Here is a 23,151-nt window from a genome sequence, read left to right on the forward strand (position 1 = left end):
CTCTTCTGAAAATTAGTGATTGGTGGGTGTCAGCCTTGGGAAGACAAATGGCTTGCACCAGGGCTGGAAAATGCAGCAAAATGCAAAGTGTTTTTCTCTGCAAGATGTCCTGTGGAAGCAAATACGCCAACTGACACATTATGTAGGATGGTGACAGTCTTTTTAGATGTGCAGAACAATAACATAACAAAACGTGATGTAGCCTGGATACTCAAAAGGATTCATGACCTTTAGAGAGCTGAGGAGTGTTTGATTATCATTTATCTATGGAAGACACCTGGATAATAGGCTATTTTGGTATAAACACTGATAGTCCGTCTCTTCTTTGACTATCCTATGTGATTCAGGCTGTAATTTTCCCATGGCACAGTGCTGAATTGCCATCTATTCTCTCAATTCTCAAGAAAAAAAAAGAAAAACATGGAAATCTGCTAAAAATAGCTTTAGAATAATTGCTCGTGAACCCCTGCTGACAAGGGGTGCTTCACAGCTTACTCTCTGGTGCTAAGCAGGGAAGAAGTGGTCAACAGCTGAGCTCTATCTCAGACCAGCCCCAGACCTGCAAGATGAACATTCATCTGACCACAAAAAGCCATAAACGAATGCAACAAGAAGCAACAGTCATGTACACTACCTGGTGCAGGGGCATTTCAGGGGCTCTATAGCTCACTTCACTCATTCGGAGACTGTGTTTGGAGCCAAAGCAAGTTGGAAAATTACCCAGAGACTCTCCTAACTCATCTACGCTCTAGCGAGTCTCTATTTAACAACATTTTTGTTGGTAATTTATTTGCTTAGAAATGTGCTTTTGAGAAGGAAATTGGTTGGAAATGCTGCATGAAACACTGGATGAAGCATTGGGATGAGCTATTTGGTGGCACACTGAGGCAAACCTTCTCATTTTGCTTCCTCAGGGACACCTGAGTAGCGGAAACCAACAGCTACCCCACTGTATCACTACCACTTTACAACCAGCTACATTCTTATCTGTGAAGGTGCACCTCAGAAGGTGCAGAAGTGGAGGCTAACATGGCACAGTACAAGAAAGTCCAGAAGCTCAAGTGTGGACGGTTGGACTAGATGTTCTTAGAAGTCTTTTCTAACTTCAATGATTCCATGACATTTACCAACAGAGAAACAGTGGCAGTTAGATCGTTGTGGTAACAAGGGGAGCTCACAATGCTGGGTCCTGCAGGCCAAAAACATGTGCTACAGAAGTCCCCAAGAAAGAAGTCAGGCCAGTAATTTGGCTCCCAGTGCACTGGAAGATTCCCTGCTCATCGGCTACCACTGGACAGGATGTGATGTCTCAGTATTCCCTCTACCAAAAAAACAGGGCCACCCACAGGGTGTGAGCCTGCCAATGAAGTCCTGAAAGCATCCTTGTCTTGTCTCATTGCTGGAATGGTGCTGGTGGAAAAGGGCTGTGAAGTGGTAGGAAGATGGGCAAAGGGGGGTATATGGTAGAGTTGAGTATGGGAGTTGGGGTACATAGAGCTCCCCCAAAGCTGCCCAGGAAGCAAGAAACCAAGGAAGATGATGCTGAGCCAGGATGAACCACTCAGGAGGTGTGTGTGCACTCCTGTGCATGGGCATGTGGCAGTGGCTCATCCTAAAGGTACTTCTCCATCACCAAGCATAAGGAAAGGCATGATCATGGTCTGAGTACCAATGGGGGGAAAAGGGGTGGCTGATCTGGTGCTTGGGATGCTGAAGGCTGCCAGTATCTCTGTCCCTGTGAGCTCACAGGGAGGATTCCTCATCACCAGGGTGACAGGGTCCCCGCTATGCGCTCAACAAAGGAACTTCTCCCTAGCATCTTTCCAGACCATCAGACACATCAGTGTCTAGGGAGCTGGGGCTGAGTGGATACAAGAATGGTGAGGGCCCAGCAGGGGCACAGCAGACAGCACAAGGGGCACTCTAGAGGCCAGAACAGAGTGCCCCCGAGCCGCCAGAACAAGAAGAATAGGAGGTTTTCCAACACGCCACTGGACAAGAAAAAAGGTGACAGTAAATGAGTTTATTATATTGGCCTGTGTAATTGTAATTAAAATTAGCTACATGCTTAATGCTCCCCATTGAGTTGCCTTAGCAGGGTATACACGTGTCTGTGTCACCTACTACTACTGGAAAAAGAGATGAATGCCGCTGACTGCCTTTCTACCACCATGCTCCGCTGGGAAAAACAAAGCCAACCTTCACAGCTCCATGAGAACAGAACCAGTCGCAACACCAAGATCAGCATCACCTGCAGCCCCTCACCTATCCACTCAGCCTCAGCAAAGATGACCTCCCAATAAACTCCCTAAGATGCAGTGAGAATGTGATGCGATGTGGGGCATGGGATATGGGATGTGGGATATTGGATGCAACTATAGCAATGTGCAGCCACAAAAAAAGCTCCCCAGCCAAACCACTCACTCTATGCCATATCTCAATCACAAATGGAGTCCAGAGGGCAAATATCCTCATTTTTAGATTAAATCCCCTATCCCCTCATGAGGAGGCATTAAAGGAGGCGTTGTGACTGACAGCTATTATTCTAACTCCAACACTTCATAATGAAATTATTACAAATTCAATTTGTATAAAACAATATGCATAAAAGGTACATGAAGAAAAATAATCAAATAATCATATATATTAAGCAAGAACTTCAATATTCATTAAATCAGCTCCTGATATTATTAAAAGGTTTCTAAAAAAAATCAACCATTACCCACAATGTTCTCCCAAGGCATGTTTTGGCTCCCTTCATCCCCACTATGTTGCTTCATTTATTTTGTACAGCAGCCATTACCTGAACTGCATGTTTTTTTTTTCTCATTTCCAACGTGCATCCAATCTTCTCAAACTAGATCAGCCAGCACTTCTTTAGTTTGTATTTACTCATTACAAGATAAATGTGAGCAGGCTCACTGAAGTCTGCTCTTTAACTACTTTAAGCCAATGCTACACTGCACACACTTAAAGACTATCTGAAGGAAACCCCTACCATTTCCCTGAACTTTGATTTCTGCAGTTATCCGTGAATCACCTGGAGCTGCACCTGTGTTTATGTCAGCACATGAAGGGCAGAGAGATTGCAGAAGTGAAGTATGGCTCCCCAGTGTCCTGTGGGATGGGGCAGACATCAGCCCTGACTCACAGCCCCAGGGCAGCTCCATTACAGCAACACTACCCCAGCCTCTGCTTTTCCATTTGCTCACTGAAACAAATAATAAAAACTAAAAAGGAAAAAAAAAAACCAGACACGCCTTTTCCTGCCTTTCCTTCCTACATTCCTCTTTCCACTTTTTCCTCGCCCTTCCCCTGCTTTCTCCTTACCCCCTCCCTTTCACCTTGTGCCTTGCCTTTCCATTTCCCCTTGTCTTCCTCCTTTCCCTGAGCCTCTCTCTTTATTTCTTGCCTTGCCTGACCTTTTCTCCTTTTCCTCTTCCTTACCTTTTTCCTTCCTTTTCAAAAGCACCACTACAAGCACCCAGCCAAACCTTGCATCTTTCCTGAGTTCCCTCAGGTCTTTTTGTGTAACCTCCCCTGTATAACCTGCTGCTCAGCAGGTGTCTTCCCAAAAAGTCTCTCTAACCATTTCATTCTGAAATAGCAAGAAAGGCAGAAAAATAAAGCACATGCATCACAAACAACAGACACATCTCACTGTCCTGTGAGGGGCACCAAACAAGCTATTGTTTACAGCTAAAAAAAAACTGGTTTTTTTTGTTATGCTTTGACATACACTTAGAAGAATCCAGGACTTACCTGCACCTCTCATGTAGTCTCCCATAGCCAAAATCCAGTTTTCAAGTCTATGCAGTGCAACGTCACAGCAAGGTAATGAAGTAAAATGCTGAAACTCTCGAGTTTCTGGGTTCATGCTCTTCTATTTTGAATTAAAAACACCCCTTATATCTTAAACATACTTCTGAGCTTGCCTTTACTTCTGAACTCATTTCTGTATGTAACACATCTTTAATTTCTTACTCCCCTAAAACAGTATTTACTCACCCATCACCAGCAAAGTCATCCTAGCCTTATTTTCCTCAGGCCCTGGGCAACCCATCGGACTGAAAACAAATCACCAGATACAGCTATTGCCATCAGCAGTTGGCAATACAGCTACAGTAACTGAGAATGTTACTTTAGCTAAAAAAAGTTTCCTTTTAAATTCTCATCTAATAGGAAATGGAGAAAAAGGATAGATATGCCATCCAAAGAGAAAGAAGAGCCTCAAGTTTAAAAGCTAGTTATTTGAGCTTTTGAAATACCAACAAGCAATCCTTTTTCAACATTCACTCTTCCTTGCCTGCACTGGTCAGAGTGTAATCGCTGATGCCCAGTGAATATCCCCATGCCAGGATAGCTTCTTAAGAGTCAAGCTTTACCAAGAGTTCAGAATTCATGTGGGAGCATCTCTTATTCTCCAAGTGAAAAAATGCCATCTTAATACTTTCTGGCTTCTGCTTCTATGGGAAACCATGGAAAAGATTCTTAATTTCCTAAATTTGCACTTTGCCAGTTTACACCCAACATGTACGTTTCCAATACCTTCTCGTAGCTAAATATTTTGGGTGTTTTCTAGCATTTATTTGAGATACCAGAACAGAGGAAAATGAGATCTTTTCTCAGCATGTACTGAACAGTCTACACAACAGGGAGCTCTTTATAGTTTCCCTCCTTCAAAGTGTGCCCACATTCAATCTTCCAGCACACTCTCTGTTAATTTGTTTTATTTTAACCTTTCTCGATGGGCTTTAACTAATAAAGGCTGTTCCAGGTAAAGTCTTCTAAATATCCTGGGGAACTTTCAAAGCCATCACCTCCATCAGAAACACTCCATGTTGTGCTGTCCTAAGATCCTGCTGAGTTATTAAAATCGTTCATACATTCCTTGGGTCAATAATTCCAGAGTTTCCTTAATCCCTGACATTTCTTACTGATGAGCTCCCAGACCTAAGTAAGAAATCATTGTTGTAACTTAAATCATGGCTTTACACTTAGCATGAAGTTTGTAACCATTTTTATTATTTTACCTGTCAGTGACATCCTAGCCTCCCAGACACTTCTCACACAGCACATAACGATTGTATACATGCCTGAGACACTATGCTGGAGAGGACTCCCTCTAATGCATCTAGTGGCAGACAGAAAGTTCAGCTGCAGCCCATACACCACCTGAACTTTATTTAGAAAAAAAAGAAAAAAAAAAAAAGAAAAAGAAAGAAAAGTACTTACCCTGGGCAGGATACCTTTTGGGAATACTTGCTCTAGTATGTAGAGAAGAGAGGATGATTATCTTCACCGGATACCATGTGAATCTACAGCCACATGCCATGCAACAGCAACATCACAATCTCCTTCAGGAGCTACAAAAACAAAGCCATGCCTTTAACTGCAGATCTAGGCATACTTCATGTCCCACATGGCAACTTCTCCTCTTACAACTAAAAGACTTTCTAGTTAAAAGAAGAGACTAGACCACGAGGTAGCCCCCAGTGTATCAGCTGTTTATAAGCCACTCAGAAGAAGAGTAAGCAAATATTCACACCATCACAAGTGAGCAACTCACCCATGTCACAAATCTGACAGCAGCACATCTGAGTGTATGCACACACACAAAAAAGCAGAGTCTACAGCTGATCAGGGACGTTTCTATTTTTTCCTGGCAGAACAGGCTTCTTTTGAATGAGATATTTCAAATTTCAGGGGAATTATTTATTTCACCAGGCCAGATGGGACTCAACAGTCACAAGCCTCATGACGTATTTTGAGGTGTATAATGAAAGACAAACACTTGAGTGTGAGACCGATGCTCCTATTTCTACAAAGACTCCGTGGAGACCTTCTTGTGTCTACAGAAGCTCACTGTGTCACTGGCTGCAAGTCAGAACAGCCTAGTACCCACACTTAATGGGCTTGGGGTGAATCTGGGATCTGAGGAAATCTGAAAAAGTATCTTCCTTGCCCGTTTGACCCCACATTTATTACTTTGTCCCTTCTAATTTTAACTGTTGACTGCTTTGAAGGACAGTAGGCAAATCAGTTCAGTCTGTGCCCATCAATCACTTTCTTACTGCCATGAAAGAAAAGAAGATTAATCTGACCATATATATCTTATGACATGAGTCATAAAGACCACTGTGTAAAAGGTGTTGGCAGTACATACGTTACACGCTTTTCTCACTACTCACCCTCTCTGCACATCACTGCACACTAAAGGGCAACGTAATTTGGCAGAAAATACACCCCCTTATTTTCTAGCTTGTCTTCAGACATCAGAAGGGCTGGGTGTGGCTGAGCTTAGATTCTGAGCAATGTCCAATCTGGCACTATAACTCCAGTGGCATTCACTATTTGAGTGCATTGCCCAATTAATCTAATGGCATCAAATGAGCTTGCGTGATCATTCTTTAAGAGCTTCGGCCATGCCCAAATTAAGAACTCTTATAGCTAGATTAATGAATAGTGCGCCATATTAAAGTAACAGATTACAGGTTCTTCAGATTATCAGTGATAAAAACACTGTCTGCAAAGCATGAGTTTAACCAAGAACACAAATAACGCAACCAACTACAAATACATTAAATTATAAGCAACTCTACAGAGCCTTCTAAGTTCCCCAAGGAAGCACTTGGTATAACTGACTCTGTGAATCTTACCCAATAGGCATCAGAAAACAGGGAAAAAGCAGCTCAGCCCATCAGCTGATCCCAGAAGTTAGATGGTTCATATCTAACATTTGATGGTGTATTCCCTGACATTCCCCCTCCGTTAAATGATTTTTATACTATTTCTTATTTTTCAGGTGAAGCTTGAGTGACTCTAGCCATACACATACTTTGCTTACGATTTGTGTAAAATTCTCTTGCCTCACTTCTAAAGTTATAGGCTAAAAAATTCAGAGTACAGGCTCAGCGGGGGATAGTTGCACCTTGGAGGCAAGTAGCCTTTGGGATGGAGGTCTGTTTTGGTATTATAATGAGCATTTAATGAGTGTGTAAGGAGCTAAGCTCGCTAAAAAGATTCCATTTTGTCAGGAGACAGCAAACTGTAGCAAGTGCACAGTTTATCACTACCCTCAAACTCCCATCCCAGTGATGTTATCCTAGAACCTGGCTACAGTCTCTACTCTGCTCCATCCTCCATGGTGTTTTTTCTTACCAGCAGCAAATTAAGTTCTCCTGATGTTACCAACACCTAAGGTTGCCTAGGGAACTGCTGTGGACTGGATTCCTCGCATACCAGCTGCGCTCTGCTGCTGAACCCCTGTAAATAGTGCTGTACCTTAATTCATAATTTCCAGTGAACGCTGTAGCTCCATTTCCAGGTCATTTATAGCAATTATATCACAAAAAGACAGCTGACATCCTAAATTGGGATGATGTTTCTGTCTCATCCTTCAGTATGGAGTATGCTGCCAACTTGTGTCACTTGTGCCCTGCAGAATACCAGCAGTGAGGATCACAGGAGAGATGTGAGAACTGCTAGGTTTCATTTGCTGATTAAGGTACTCAGCTTAATGGCCTCACTTGGGGCCTCCACAGCCTCCTCCTTTAGCCTCAATACTGCATTTAGGCTTTGGCAAAGGAGCTGGTTTCTTACTTCAGTGTAAAGAATGCAATGAGTGTTCTTGTTTGTTGCTGTGTTTCTCTCCTGTCTTGATCTGGGCAATGTTGTTGGATTGACTTCAGACCCTTGGACTGTGCCTATGGGCAGTGAGAGCACTGCTTTCTAGCTATCTTTAGCTTTAAGCTTTCCTTTCCTGTATATACATACATACATATTTTCCCCCCCTCTCTCTTCTTCCCCTACAAACCAACTTTGGTGTATTTTATCTCCATTTGATTTAGTAGTAGTACATCACAGAATATTTCTTTCCTTATGACAGTTGATACAAATAAGGCTGGAACATGTCCTTTTCAAAGCATGTCTGAACATTCTCTTTATCTTATTCTTAGAAATTCTCTACCTATTTTTGGATAATGAGCTTGTGGCAGTACTCCTCATTTTCCTGATTTCTAGCAACATTTCTATTACCTGCTTCAGCCTAGACTGGAAGAAAGGTCTCTTTTGTTATTGTCCCCATAGAGTGACACTCCAGTAACCCCCTGAAAGATAGAACCAGAGCAGGGGCTCTCATCCCAGGTAAGTGAGAGCCCTGGATCTAGTAGTCTCCCTCTGTATGCAAGAGAGAAGGCTGGACTGGAGTACTTCTTGGTCTTCCCAACCTCCTTTGGACTCCTAAGGAACAAGGAAGCTCTAATGGTCACAGTGGAACAAGTACTGCTACACTGGCTAACAGTGTCCAAGGCTTGTTGCATTTGGGGGAGTGATGGGGAGGAAGGAATACAAAAAAGGATAAGGCAAATACTATAATCCTAAATCTAAGTGTCAAGTAGTCTGATAAGGACTGCATAGATTTTTTTTTTCCCCCAGGTTCCTGCTTCTGATTTAAAAGCTAACTATGTCTTATCTCTGGAGAGAATTGATCTAATTGCTGTAGCACAGCATGTAGAACAAGGGCCTGAGCATTGCATGCTGTACTGAGGAGCACTCAGCACACTGGAGATTTCTCTGGACTGCTGCCTCTTCAGTTGTAATGACCAGGAGTGCGTGGGTAGTAGTCTGTTAGAGGGCTGATACCTGGGGAGGTAGCTGTAGCTGTTAACTCCAACTCTGCAAACAAGCTCCCCAAGACAAAGGGATGCTTAAAAAAAAAAAAAAAAAAAGAGGAGGGTCTATAAAGAAATACAGGCAAGAAACACAGCACTGATGTGCATTCTTCTATCCCAGAGTAGGGAGGGTTGCAGGTTACAGCCCACTAGCCCCAGGGTTCAGCATCGTGGCTTTGGTCTGTTCTCTCCAGTCCCTCCTTCTCTCTCTCCCTCCCTCCTCCCTGCATCTGTCAGGCACTGGCAAGGTCCATTCCCTCTCTGCTACACTCAGGACTGCAGCCTTCCTCCTCCCTACACTGAACCAGTGGTTCCTGCGGAGCACAATTAACTGTAAGTGGGGATAACCTATGCAAGCATGAGGGGAGGACTGGCTTTAAGTTGGGCTGGGCTATTCCCTGCTCTGCTATAGCTGGGAGCTGAGGTGAAACTGCAAGTGCTGTGTTGGCAACAGGTCTTTGTGTCTGTGCATGTACGTGTGAAGGAAATGCTAATCCTGCTGCTCTGAGCTGGATGCATAACACTGCCTGCACGGGGCTCCTGGTGGTGTCAAGTATCTGCCTGCTGGTAAGCAACTCCCTATGTGCTGCTTAGGTTGGTCCAAGGGAGTATAAAACAGCCCTACTGACTAGTTTGTACTGGTCACTTTTGGGATACTGGTGCAATAAGGTGTGACAGTACATGCATGTCTGGTATAAATGGCTTTGTGGTTCAAAAGCGATGTCATATCACCATCAGCAGGGATCACTGGACAGGGGGAGCATCTGCACAGCTACTGCTGGAAATGCTCTTCTCAATGTGACAGCCACTTAATCTTTACACAAAGCTCTAGGTCCTTACAGAGAAAAGACTGTTCCCACTAAAGGTGCACCTGTGAAACAGGGTCATCTAGAGTCCTTCATGTACCTTGATCCGTTTGTTTGTTTCCCCTGGCTGACTATAAGTGGCTGCCAATTTTAAAGGGCTGACAAAATGTTTCACAGGGCAGTTGTCAGATGCCTCTAACTAACAGTTGCTCTGTGTCTAGCAAATCTATATATGTCAGAAATTAGAGGTCCACATTTTTGGCTGTGAACAAAATTGCCGAATGCCTGGTATAATATTTTTAAGCATGTTTTCTGGTTGTTCCACCTACAATAGTCCATGCTGTACTGCTGTTAATGCTAGCAGTGTAATTACGTCAACAAAAAATCAAGTGTGCATAGGTGTACAGAAAATGGTCTTTGCTGGGCAAAAATATCACTGTTTAATTCCTCCTTTTCAAGGGCATAAGTTACTTGACAGTTTGGCTCCTACACTTCCCAAAACCGAAGATTAAAATGCTGAGACTTTTATTAAAATGCTAGTCATCACGTGACTCTAGTCAATAGAGTTAGAATATGCTGCTTTTGCTGTTACCTTCTAGTGGATAAGTCCAGGTTATTGCAACAGTACTATGATATGACTAGCATGGGTTAGGGTAGTTAAAGTATATAATCAACATGTCAGATAAAGACAGTTCAATGGTCCATCAGATCTAATACTATTCAGCATGAGTTGCTTTGAATACAGAAATGAATGTAATCAGGAACAATTTGTCATACTTCACTTTCAGCTATCATTTGTTGAACAGAATTGCTTTAAGTGGTGGAGAGAACTTTGTCCAGTATGCGAGTTAGTTCTCACAAGTTAATTCTGACGGAGTCCTTGAAGTAGTTACACAACACTTTTAGAGCTCAAAGGCACCTGCATAATTAACTTGGCTAAGATGTATATGTTGGTGGTTTCAGACAGCTATTTTTATTGAAGTCTGAGTTGTTGTAACTTGCTGAAACAACACTAATCAGTGATAAGATTTAATTAGGAAAGCAGCGGTGACAAAGCAGGACACCTTACCTTGCCACTAAAGCTGCTAGTGTGTTCTTGTCACTAGTGCTACATGCCAGTCTCATCTCTAAGAACACAGCGCACCTGCAGAACAACACAAAAGGGACACTGAGTATGTGAGGAATAGCTTACGTTAGGACAAAAAAGCAACTCAATGGTTTGAGCCTCTGAGATTACTGAGGGGCAGGGAAGTTAAAATACGAATACATAAAACCTTTATCTCTGATAATAATAAGCCCTAGGTAGTTATCCCTGATGTAAAATGCAAAATAGATGAACCTATTTTAAGTCATACACTGGATGTGTAGCTTGCTGAGTTTGAACTAGCATATAACAATAGAGGATGGGGAGAGGATACAGTCTTGAGCTACTAAACCTAAGGAATTTGTTGTATGGGACAGTAAGTCACCCTAAAAGCATTCACTCAAGCCTTGACTGAAAACAGGTAGGGTTAGCAGCTGTTGCTCTGACTTGCTTCTATTTAAGCTTGAGTAGGCTTGGGTGATGAGGAGGGAATAAAGCAAGGTAGCTCACACTAACACCTATATTTCTGTGAAATGTCAGCAAGTACCTGGAAAGACGGTGTCTATCTCATAACTCTGGACCCATTACTGTGATTCTTGTCAGAAATGGATGCTTATTAGATAGCTCCCTCTGCTTTTCCTATATTCTTTTCACCTTAATTTATAAACAAACTACTTGTGTTCTGTTGTATGTAGATGAATTAGACTGTCTACATGTGTATTACAATTAGATAGGTCTTTCAGCTACAGAAAAAGGAATATATTCTAGAACTTGTTGTCCAAACTAAGGTTTACTAAGCATCATCCTTTAAACATTAAGTATCTTGATGACTAGACTCAAGACAGTACTTCAGAAAGCTGTCACAAACATCTTTGAGATTTCTCTTCCTTTATTTGCACAAAATAAAGGCTTTTGACTCGATGCTGTTTCATTTTTTTTTAAACACACCATTAGACACAGCCAGAGGAACTTCTTAGTCCTCAAATGAAACCTGAGCTCTTTCTCTTTTCCTACTGTAATGTATCAGAGTAGAACAACTCGCCAGGAAAAGGCAGCACAGGACATTACCAGCTGAGTAATCTGTAGAACACTGTCTTTGATTTTCCTACACAAGGTAGTAAAATCTGCACTACTCAAGGACTTCCATCTGAGTACTATGTCATTACATGAACTAACAAAACTCTGCTGTAAAACTCTGCCTTCCTCCAATATATAACCTAATAAACTGTACTAGCAACTAGAGCAAGCTGTATATTTGGTAACAGGGAAGCATAATCCATGCTCGCATATTAAGCTCCACATTATCAGAAATAACATCAATGGACACTTCATAATTTCATAATCGGGACCCTCGTCTTTCAATTGCAACACCAGCATTGTGATAAGAGCTAGATGGGCTTAAGGGGTAGGCATGAGAAGTTAGAGCAGATTAAAGCACTCTCCTAATCAAGAACTCTTAGACTAGCTTTCAACTAGTGACTGTTTATCCCACTATATATACTAAGATTAATGTTTAACTTCACCTGGAGAGATGGCTGCAGTAATCTCTGCTCCCACTTGCATTTGCAGTTACTACTCTGCTGGCATGGCTTGTCATCCTTAAATTCACACACTAGTACCTGTGACAGAAGCTTCTGCAGTTACTTTAGGGTATGATTGTATCATTGTATCTTAACCACAAAACAACATAAATTGGAACAATTTCTTAGTAATACTGTCAAAACAAAAGTAATGCTTCAGCTCTGTGCTTGATCCAAGACACATTCACTCATTCCTTACAAATTGCTCTGCTACAGGACCTGAATTACTTCCACTACTCCAGCTGTCCAGGCTCAGACTGCATTTGCTGAGGTCCCCGGTCAATTTCCCATCATGGCTGGAAAGCCACTACTTGAAGATTTTATCTCAGGAGGACTTATATTTAAATAGTTTAATTGTATTCAAAGCTTCTCAGCTAATGCATTTGAGGAACTTGTTTATTCTATATTAATACATTAATTGAACTTGGGTAGAGAAATACACACAAAGGTACAAGAGTATACCAGAAGGCATTTGATGCTTGGTGTCTGGCTCACAGGAACAGCAGATCTTTCTGATCAGTCAATTTGAACTAAGGAGAAGAGAGCAATCTGAAAGGCTTGATAGGCTGCTTTCAAAACACTGCTAAGCTTGCTGCTTTTGGTAGTTATGCATGCACTAGTGATCAGGAAGAATGCTACCTCTGCTGTATTAGTCTTCTGTATTAGTCTTTTTCTGCAACACTTTCTGGTAATAGCCCTGAAGAGTCACTGAATTTAATAACAATCTCATTACCTCTCTACTGAACACATGCCTGAACAGAGCTACGATGCAATAAGTACACTTTGCTTTCTGCACAGTCATGGCTCGTATATTGTTCATCCCATAGCAAACTCAACACTCCTCCTGACAGTGTTAGATCAGTAGCAGTAAGGCAATCGATGGGGGGGAACCCCTCTGAAGGGATAATCTCCCAAAGTGACAGATGTCTCAAAGTATACCAAGCACCAGGTCAAGTGAGTGCCTTAATTTTGCCTCAATAAAAATGGATAGCTTTCAATTAGAAGTTGTGCATCTTATTAACAGATTCTCTCCTATAGGTGCTGAGTTTTCTGACTCAGTTACTATCAATTTATGGCATGGGCAAAAGGCTCTCTTGCCACAGGCAAGCGAAGTTCTGTACTGAATGGTTCTATAACTTCCCTGCAGTTTATTTAATGAGTGCTTATCTGATAATTTATCTCCTCCTGTGCCACTGACATTAGTGGTAGTAACATCCTGGTTTCTCATTCTGCTGCTGGCAGGCAGGAATAAGGGCGAAAAGACTCCTTTGACTTCAGTTGCAAAAGTGCCACAAAGAAATTCAAGACTCTGAGGCTTAGGATGCAAGTGATCTTGAAAGAGTTGAGAAAAATGACAAAAGCCACCTGCAAATATAACAGAACTATATATCTTATGACTTGGTTTCTTAGTAAAGTGACTAGCCTTCTGTAGTAGAATCTTACTTTAATCTTATTTCAGGGAACAGCTAGCTGAGGTTTTAGTTAAAACAAAGTAGCCTGTGACAAATCAATACAGAAACTATTCTCAGAAACTTGAAGGCTAAGTGTTAATCAACAATAAAATATGTTATAATAACGAGAAACAACAGTTAATAGCCACCTAAATACAACATGTACATAGAAAACATTTTTTTTTAAGTGCCTTTGCTGCAGAGGAATCTCATTTACTGTGCAATTAAGTACCCTATTAGCTAACTATTAAAACCATATCACTACCTGTTTATTTAGTCCTCTTTTGTCTCCTCTGTGGCATGTCACACATCTTCATGACAGATAAAGGCAGATTTCCACCCTGTGCTCAATCTACAGCCAAGCAGGAAGCTTCAAATATGGAAACTTTCTCAGCAAACGAATAGAAGTCACAAATGTGACTAAAGACATTAATGTGCTGACACACTGACACTAGCAAATAGCAGAAAATAGCTGTAGCAAAGCCCTGCTACAGTAAATTTTCAGCATTACGGTTCTTCACCCAGTGTGGGAATAAGGCCTATTTAAGTGTGATATTATTTGAATGTCAAAAAATATGAAGCACAGTGAAAATTTTATACATTTTAGACAAATAAGAAACATGCTGTGAAAGCCTCTTGCTATAGCATCTTTTGAACAATACTTGCACTTTGGCTTTTTGGCAAAGGGAGTCTTATTTCTTGCTGAAGAGGATGAGTAATCCACAATTAAGTCTTGTTTTGTCTTTTACAGCACTCCCATTGATAGCACTGCTCTCTACAAATAAGACAGGGAAAATGGAAGATCTTTAAAAACGAGAAATAAAACTCACAAAACAAAACCCTTCGGCAAAATATTGCATTTCACCCCCCTGCTCAGATTTCTCAGGTGACTGTTGGGGAAAGACAAATGTCCAAACCATAAAGCCCATTCATTAATTTTGCATGGTATGTCTCCCTGATATTATCCATTTATAAATGATTTGCTTCTCAGTGTATATTGTGTTTGTGGAAGTGTACAGCAATGAAAATAAGTTATTTTTAATTGTAATTCAATACTCCTAAATGTCTCTTCTATTACAGCTTCCTCTTAGCTGAAAGCCTGTTCTTTACCTGTGACATATTCAGTGTTTACTGTGAGATAGGACATTAAGTGGTTCATGAAGTATTCCATGAAATTATGATGTATGAAAAGATAAATCAAACATTCACTTCCAGAGTACTCTATTCATATTCCTAAATATCCTTGGAGTTTGCACTCTGCAATTCAAGTTTCCTACAGACCAAGCATTTCTGCTTATTGGGAAAGATAAGATTAAGTGCAAAATTAAGTTAAAACACACCTAATAAACACTTCTAAGATTTTAACAGTATTCTGTAATGAAATCATTTCTTTACAGAAACAATGTATTGCTCGTGGCATTTAACGTGACAAGCCTCAATGCTCTATTTTATCAGGAACAGCTTCTGCTCTACTGCCTATTTCATACTTCTGGAGCCCATTTGTCTGCTGTTGAAGTCTTCTTTCCACTGAAAGAGAGTCTCTCTTACAACATACTGCAGACACATCCTTTTTAGCCAACCTTTTGAAATTTGTGATAGTAAAATAAAGTATTTCTGAAACTTAGAATAAGATGGAGGCACACACTGCAATACACTTTTAAATATACTTTTTCTTTTAATGAAATGATCCTTAACTTCCACTGTTTCTCTATAAAGCTTTGGAGAGCTTTCTGATTTTTCCTGCAGCTTTCTTTTAGACTTCTTTGATTTGCTCCAAATCCACATGCAACATACCAGATGAGCTGTAAGTAATTAACACTGGAGCTATCTTGTGCATTTTGTCAGCTACCATCCTATTTGTGTGCTTGTTTTGCTGCACTATGCTGCTCTTCACTTTCAGCTGGAAACTTGGTTTAAGCACAGATCCTCTTCCACAATGCTGCCACAGACTTTTCTTCCCCTGCTTCTCCAAGCACTGCTATGCAGCTGCTCTTGTTGAACAGCTTTTGATTTTAGGCTGCTTTCCACAGGAAGTGTTAACTTGCAGACAAAGCAGCTGGTAGGCAATTGGTTCTTGTTCCCTGGTATTGCTTCCATAAGTGTCTTCCTCTTACTCCATAAGCATTACAGCTTGGGGTTTTGTGTGTTTTGCCATCCCTCAGTGGCTCTATTTTGCTATCACAAGTTTATAACTTCTGAGCAGAACAAAGGTCTCCAGGAAGCTTCTGCAGTTAACCCATTACCAAGTGTGCAGCTAAGGACAAGATGACTCTTTCAGCACTTACTGCAGTACATTTCCTTTTTCCCCCAGCAACACTTCTGTTCGTGTCTGACAGTTCATTGTCTTTGTTTCTGTTTCTAAGCCATCAGAGGAATCCACAACGAGATTTTATGCACACAACAATATGGATAAAAATCACAGTGCACAGGGATGAAGTAGTAATACCCAGCTCCTGTGAATGCCAGAATTCTTCTATGGGGCCAATATGAAAGTAACTGCACTCGCTTCATAAATTACCTTGAACTGTTGCTGTTATGGAGGTAAATTAATTTTCCATATCCAATGGCACAAGATTGCCCTGCTTGCCCTATGAGACTTAATGCTGCTTATTTGTGTAGGAATGTTGTCATGGATATTTCAGTAGTGCATCAATCTACTGTGTTTAAAAACAATATACAGGCAGTTTTTCATGATGCAGTCATGCCCTTATCAAATTACTAAGTGGAAGCAAATTACTCTTATTTATCATCCCACAATATTTATGCATTATATTACTTTCTCCTTTCTTTGATGAATTATGTTTTAGTCCTGTGTGTCTCTATTATTTGTCAGTCTGTTTTACCTGTCAAAACAGAAGGGACTGCACTTTGTTTCTTCTTCCAGCCGATCCCATCCCCCTTGAACTCAAAACAGTAAAAACTTGTGTACTCTGCCATTTCCTGTAAGCTACACTATTTGTACAGCAAGCTCACCATATTTTGGTACAAAATGGTATGAGTGCAAGTGTGATCAGATGCTGTAAGACAGAGACAGCTCCATTTGCAATTTCTTGCTCATCGGTTACAAATGGAAACAATTAGGTTCTTTACTAAAAAGATTGAAAGTGGTTGCTTCACAACATACCAGAGAAAAAGGCCGAATCCAAGATAAGCACCTAGAGAATTAGTAGGTAAAGGGAAGTACAATAAAACGCTTTTAGGATGACAAAGGATAATTGCAGTTGTCTTAATGAATAGAATTCTAATTAATATATTAGAATACAGCCACTACACAAGAGCACAAGAGTGACCCACAAGGGTTTGTACTCCCTGGGACCAAAGTTTCACACCAGCAAAAACTTCTTAAAACATCCAGCAAAACCTGTGCAGCCTATGAACTATTGTGTATCTATAAGGTGTTATGGAGCAATGAAATCTACTCCTTCTGTGCTCTTGCACAGAAGAACAACGCTCACCTACCAAAGAGCTTCTCCCCCAACACAGAGAACTCAAAAAGCAGAATACTGAAGGCAAGGGAACCCACCTCTCTTATCTGCAGGGCTGCATTGCGACAGCATAAATCACGAATAACAGTGCAAGGTAAATGCAATCTTCCCTAGTCTGGAATGCCTGTCTTAAAAGCTCCATCTCCAGAAAGCAAGGGATTGTGAAGGGAAATTAGTGCTCATTTACAGTAAAACAAACACTTGCAGCTCCCCTATTCACACACAAATGCTAGAGAACACGAACTTGGCACGAACCTCAGAGGAAGCAACAGCAACAATCAAAAGAGACAAGTGTGTACTTATTTTTGTTAGATGAGAAAGGTCAGAGGGCCTGACTTTTTCCCAAAGCTTGTTTGGGACTGGATGTACTATCATTCTCGGCCAAAAAGTTTTCAAAGCTAGCTGTGAGACCTACCAGGCAAATTAGTCTTGTGCTTACTCTGCACAGACCAGAATTCCTATTTTCTTGCACAGTTGCATTCACTATCTAAAATGCAGCAGTTTGTCTAGGAAAACTTCATCTGTTGCTTTGTTTGCTCCAAACATACAGCAAGTATGAGATTACTGCTCTGTCTGCTCTGCTCCTCACTATTACACCTCTGTGTTAAACCAAGCACCTCTACTTGGTTTCAGCATAAGCTATTAGAAAAAAAATGGCTGAATTCACAAACACTCCTATTTCAAACTTGATTAACCCCATCAATTGGCAGCCATATAAATGACTTAGAGTTACAGGCCAACTGCTTGGATTTTACATTCCTCACCCAGAATAACTATGTCAAGTGGAAAGGTCACAACACTGCCCTTTCTTTGTGGGGAAGATCTTAAAATAAGTACTGATTCTCATGCTTATCTCCCTGGGCAGGGAAAGCTTGGCCTCCTGCTCTTTACTACCATGAGAATCTGGCCAGGAAAGAGGAGGCAAGTGAACAATCATTTCTTGACAGAGGCCAAAAGGGAGCAGAAGAGATGCTAAGCATTAGATGGGATTTTAGTGATGAAACATTTCCTGGAATTTACAAAGCACAGTTCAAGAGCTGTGATTAAAAGAATGGCATAAGCTACTATTGACAAATGTCTATTTTTGTTACTGCTCTCACTGTTCATCATGTTTGTATGTAGTTTCATCAGTACCTGTACCATTCAGTGAATAATAAAGCTACTATTAAAACACCTGCAGTAGCTGATCTGATCTGTGTAATTAAAACATTTGGCACATAAAACATTTGAATGAAAATTCAATAATTTTGAAAATGTTTTGAATGAAATAAACCAATACAGTTTTTCAGCATAAAGGCAAACAAAAGGAATGCACAACCATTACAGTCAGTTAGCACATTGCTTTGTTAAAATACATAAAGATATGTAAAAATACAAACGCTGTATAGCTGCTGATATCCAACAAAGCAGAAAACAAGACATCTATGTAATATTCACCGCTATACTTCTTCCAAACCTGGGGCATACCAGAATACATATAATTTACTGAACTACTTGAAAGTGAAACACTTGCAAAGCTTTTGATATTACTGAATTTCATTAACAAGCAAAATATAGAAAAACTGCAGTGCTTTCCTGAGAACTAGACATGAGCAAGTATATCAGGGAAAAAATAGGCAGAGATAGAAGCTCTAATTAGCAAGTCGTTAGGTAAAACAGCAAGAAGAATGAAGAAAAACACCCACTCTTTTGGCAGCTTCCTCATACTCCTTTTCTTCAGTAGAGGACTGCCCTATGCAGGGTGACAGCAGAATATCACATCTCCCACCATGATTTCATAGACATAAGAAATACCTTCATCAGGAATCTGAGGAGGTAGCTGAAACTTGCAGTTGCACAAGAAAACAAAAAGGTGCCTGAGTTTCCCTTCATAAGCAAAGAGACAGAGCCAGCGCTTTCCTTCCCTTGATCACAACCTCATCAACCCATTTTAATTTATTGCTGCCCAAAAGCCATCAGTAGACAGATAATTTTTCCTATTCCTTTTACTTAAGTTTCAAAGTCCGTATCTTGCAGATAAAATAAATACAGAAAAACATATTTGAATGCTCCCTGTCAGTCACATGGTATTCACTGTAAACATCAAGATGCCAGCGTAACCTGCTACAGAGACGGATGGAATTTCTAAACCCTGTATAATGCACATGATAACAGCACGCCACAGCAAACTTCAATCTATAGCCATATATAGATATGGGCTTTACAGGGTAAGAAAATAGCTTGTAACCTACAAAGTTAAGCCCAGTAAGTTAAGTATGGAAGTTAATATGCTCAAGCACTAAATATCCTTTTCCCAAACCCTCCAGCAACTCAAAGCATTGCTGCTACTACAACACAGATGATGATACTTAGTTTGAAACAGATTCTATCATTGAGTTTTGACTTAAAAAAAAAAAGACTCTAAAAGAAAGTCTATCAATTTTTCCCAGCTATATCAAATACTGTAATTAAGAAAATACTAATTACTTCACAGTGTGAATACACAACGTGGGAAAAATATTTCCCACATTTTATAACAAGAAAATTGCAACATGAAAGACTACAAATTCCCCCAAATCACACAAGAATTCAGTAGAAGAGCTAGAAAATACATTCAGCTATTCTGTACTTTAACACATTTTAAATACAGAGGCCATCCATGTTTCCTGACCTTTATCTTGATCTACGTAGATTGTACATAGGAAAGTAAAATCAATTAAGGTCTAATATTAGTTGTACATGAAAATATTTTCTTTTCAGTTAAATGTGATTGGATTTGGATACATTCAGGTGAAGATTCATGCCTTCTGAATTCTTTATTTTCACCACTGTTTTTAATGGCTCAGCAACCTCACTTTTGCTTAAGAGTTAGTTTACTCAAGCTGTTGAGTAAATACATTTCTCAAGAATTGATTTCTGCTCTCCCACCCCTCCCCCCCTCCAAATAAATATTGTTTTCTTTACTTGACACATCACAACAGATTTGTTTACATCCTGTCTGGATTCCTCTTATTTGGGAAGGGAAGAATATTTACAAAGACTGGAGAAGGAAGAAAATCTTTCGCAGTCTTACTGATCACTTCTATATACCTATACTGTAGAATCAAACAAATGTAAACTAATAATATTTATTGCTTTTCCACTTTGAACGGGAGGGGGGAGGAGGAGGGCAGAGTATGGACCACTAGAATAAGCCATAGAGGGATGAGAATACACTAGCTCAGAAGTACTTCAGCACACTGCATAACCAAACTACTCACATTTCTTCAAATAAATATTAATTGCATTATAATGACCTTTTAAAAATATCTTTTAAGGCACATTACAACATGAGTAAGGAAACTGACTCAAATTCTTCATTTGAATGGCCTCATCTGCTGAATTATAACGGGACATACAAGTACCTCTACTTAGAAGGCAATGTCTCCTACGTGGACTTCTACCATCATCAGCCTTCAGTGGCAGCTGTCTTCATTGTCTCTTACCTCCTCATCTTCCTGCTCTGTATGGTTGGCAATGGAGTAGTCTGCTATATTGTTCTGAGGAGCAAGCATATGCGAACGGTCACAAATCTTTTCATCTTGAACCTGGCTGTCAGTGATTTACTGGTGGGAATCTTCTGCATGCCCACCACCCTCCTGGACAACATCATTGCAGGTATGCTGGTTCACACTGCACAGAAAAAAGAACATGAGGGGGATTCACCTGTATTTCTGAGATCTGGCCTCCTTGGGAAACCTGAGAGTTGGTTGCACATGACAGTGACCCACATATACTACTCTTAATCTCTGTCATTGGCATACAGAATCCAAGCACCAGTGAGAAAGATAAGGGCAAATTCAGAGCCCTCATCTTGCATGTTGGGCAGAAGGGGTTCAGGTTCACTTTGCAACACATATGGTGACAGCGCACAAAAGTCACCCAATAAAGCACTGGGTCAATAGTCCTGTTTACACACTGCTGTTTCAGAGACAGTTCAGTTGGCATTTCAAATCAGTGGAAGTCACAGATGAGGAAAACAAGCCTCTAAATACCCTCTTAGTAGGGCTGTCCCTGCTGACTTCCACATCCTGCATCTTTTACAAGGGACAGGATCTTTAATAGTGCTATCTTATATGCCCAGGAAGACTAAGTGGGTACTTAGCACAGAGAGCAATTGTGTAGCAGTAAATACCCTTTTCTTGTCTGCTGGTCTCACTTCAGTGTTATGTAAAACCACAAATGCTTGCTTTTCTGCTTTTGGGAACATCAGAAACTCACCTAGGCAACTGGTACTGCATGTATTTACATAACCTGTGCCTCTCTGACCCCTAAAGTGACCTGCGAGAGCAAAAATAAAGTATTTGTTCTGGGACAGAAATTTCCTGTTATGCATATGACCACAGAGCTGCAATGAGATGGTAGAAATTTCAATTGCCCGTTTCATTCCAGGATGGCCATTTGGGAGCATGGTTTGCAAGATGAGTGGGATGGTCCAAGGAATCTCTGTCTCTGCCTCCATCTTCACTCTGGTTGCAATTGCTGTAGACAGGTAAGATAACGTGGAGATGATAAACTGTCACTTTCATCTCTGTCATGCCACCTGATGACACTGAGGCATGTAAATTCACACACCACCACAACACATTAGATGGATGTAGTTCATAAGGCTGCCCCCTTAAAACATGGCCATCTCAGAAGTGCATCCACAGTAATTGCTCTTCTGTCAGAATCTCTTAAAAGTCACACAGCTGGCTGTACCTGACTGTGTAGAGTTGGTTAGTTCCCTAGTTAAGCTAGATAGCAGAAGCAGTGGTGCCTGCTATAGTTAACTGAAACAGCAGCAGGTTGATACAGACACAGATGATAATCAAGAGATTTCTTACACCATCTTTCTTCTAGATTGTTTTCCTCAACACAGTTCTTAAATGGAGCAGTTACACACAACTCCACTGGTTATGCAGGGTAAGACAATCCATCTGTACCTTTAAAAATATACAATTTTAACCATACAATTTTAACAGTACACAATTTTATACCTGTGTATATGTTTATGTTTACCTCTCTAAGCATTCTGTAAATGGCTTATCCACATACATTCCTGGATGCCTTTGCTGCAGGTTTCGATGCATCGTTTATCCATTTAAGCAGAAGCTGACCACCTCAACTGCTATCATCATTATAACAGTCATCTGGATTCTCGCTGTTGCAATCATGTGTCCTTCAGCAGTCATGCTGCAGGTACAAGAAGAGAAGCATATAAGAGTAATCCTTGGCTACGGCAATGAAACCCGCCCTGTATATTGGTGCCGGGAGAACTGGCCTAACCCAGGAATGAGAAAGATCTATACAACAGTTCTGTTTGCCAATATCTACCTTGCTCCCTTGTCACTCATTGTTATTATGTATGCTAGGATAGGCATTGCTCTCTTCAGTACAGCAGTACCTACAGTGGGAAAGCACAGCCAGGAGCAGAGACACACTGTGTCTAAAAAGAAACAAAAAGTCATCAAAATGCTCATTATTGTGGCTTTGCTTTTCACCCTGTCCTGGCTTCCACTGTGGACTCTAATGATGCTCTCAGACTATGCCAACCTGTCAGATATCCAGCTGCAGATCATCAACATTTATATCTACCCTTTTGCCCACTGGCTGGCCTTTTTCAACAGCAGCATCAACCCCATTATCTATGGTTTCTTTAACGAAAACTTTCGCAGAGGCTTTCAGGCAGCCTTTAAACTTCAGCTCTGCTCTAAGGACATCATTCATAGGGAGGTCTACTCTCAGCGAGTCCAAAGCAATGCCATTTTGCCAGTTGCCAACTACCAAACACCCCAGGATCAAGCTTGTCAAAATGTCAAGGCAGAGAGAAAGCTAATTAGGAAAGGAAATTGGATGAATAACCAGCAGGATTTGATGATGGAAGATCTTGAAGAGCCTTACAACAACAAGATGAAGTAAAACATGTTATGTACTCTCTGAAAGACTTACGTCCAACAGAATCTCTTTACTGGGTTGTGGAATTCAAGCTCTGTAAGATATTTCTTTTTCTAAGAAAAGAAAAAATGTCAGGACATTTCTGTTTCGGAAACGATATGTAACTTGCAAAATATTT

At 40.7% G+C, this 23,151-nt stretch overlaps 1 protein-coding gene and 2 long non-coding RNA genes across 3 annotated transcripts in view; 2 read left to right on the top strand and 1 right to left on the bottom strand.

The window, feature by feature from the left end:
- Positions 1-1,917: 1,917 nt before the first annotated feature.
- LOC116231186 (uncharacterized) lies at positions 1,918-2,318 on the top strand. Its single transcript, XR_004167400.2, has 2 exons — positions 1,918-2,007; positions 2,099-2,318. It is a non-coding gene; the product is annotated as an uncharacterized LOC116231186 (long non-coding RNA).
- A 5,126-nt stretch (positions 2,319-7,444) lies between these two features.
- Positions 7,445-23,151, bottom strand: part of LOC149918161 (uncharacterized) — a 51,769-nt gene continuing 36,062 nt past the window's right edge. Inside the window, exons 3-7 of the long non-coding RNA XR_016466025.1 lie at positions 22,134-22,271; positions 20,543-20,729; positions 12,086-12,181; positions 10,548-10,622; positions 7,445-8,707 (exon numbers count right to left, since the gene is read on the bottom strand). This is a non-coding gene — a long non-coding RNA (uncharacterized LOC149918161). The remainder of the gene's footprint in view (positions 8,708-10,547; positions 10,623-12,085; positions 12,182-20,542; positions 20,730-22,133; positions 22,272-23,151) is intronic.
- Positions 20,342-22,997, top strand: NPFFR2 (neuropeptide FF receptor 2). The gene is made up of 3 exons (XM_031596965.2): positions 20,342-20,714; positions 21,489-21,588; positions 22,157-22,997. Exons 1-3 carry the CDS (start codon positions 20,387-20,389, stop codon positions 22,995-22,997), a joined length of 1,269 nt encoding a protein of 422 aa, XP_031452825.2. The 5' UTR covers positions 20,342-20,386.

The sequence above is a fragment of the Phasianus colchicus genome, chromosome 4 (assembly GCF_987193195.1).
Source record: "Phasianus colchicus chromosome 4, bPhaCol1.hap1.1, whole genome shotgun sequence".
Lineage (NCBI taxonomy): Eukaryota > Metazoa > Chordata > Aves > Galliformes > Phasianidae > Phasianus > Phasianus colchicus.

What these genes read in the sequence shown, in the direction of transcription:
- NPFFR2 (XM_031596965.2), top strand. Translation starts at nt 20,387, where the DNA reads ATGAGTAAGGAAACTGACTCAAATTCTTCATTTGAATGGCCTCATCTG. An exon ending in CCTGGACAACATCATTGCAG is followed by an intron (nt 20,715 to 21,488) that starts GTATGCTGGTTC and finishes GTTTCATTCCAG; the next exon opens with GATGGCCATTTGGGAGCATG. An exon ending in GTTGCAATTGCTGTAGACAG is followed by an intron (nt 21,589 to 22,156) that starts GTAAGATAACGT and finishes CCTTTGCTGCAG; the next exon opens with GTTTCGATGCATCGTTTATC.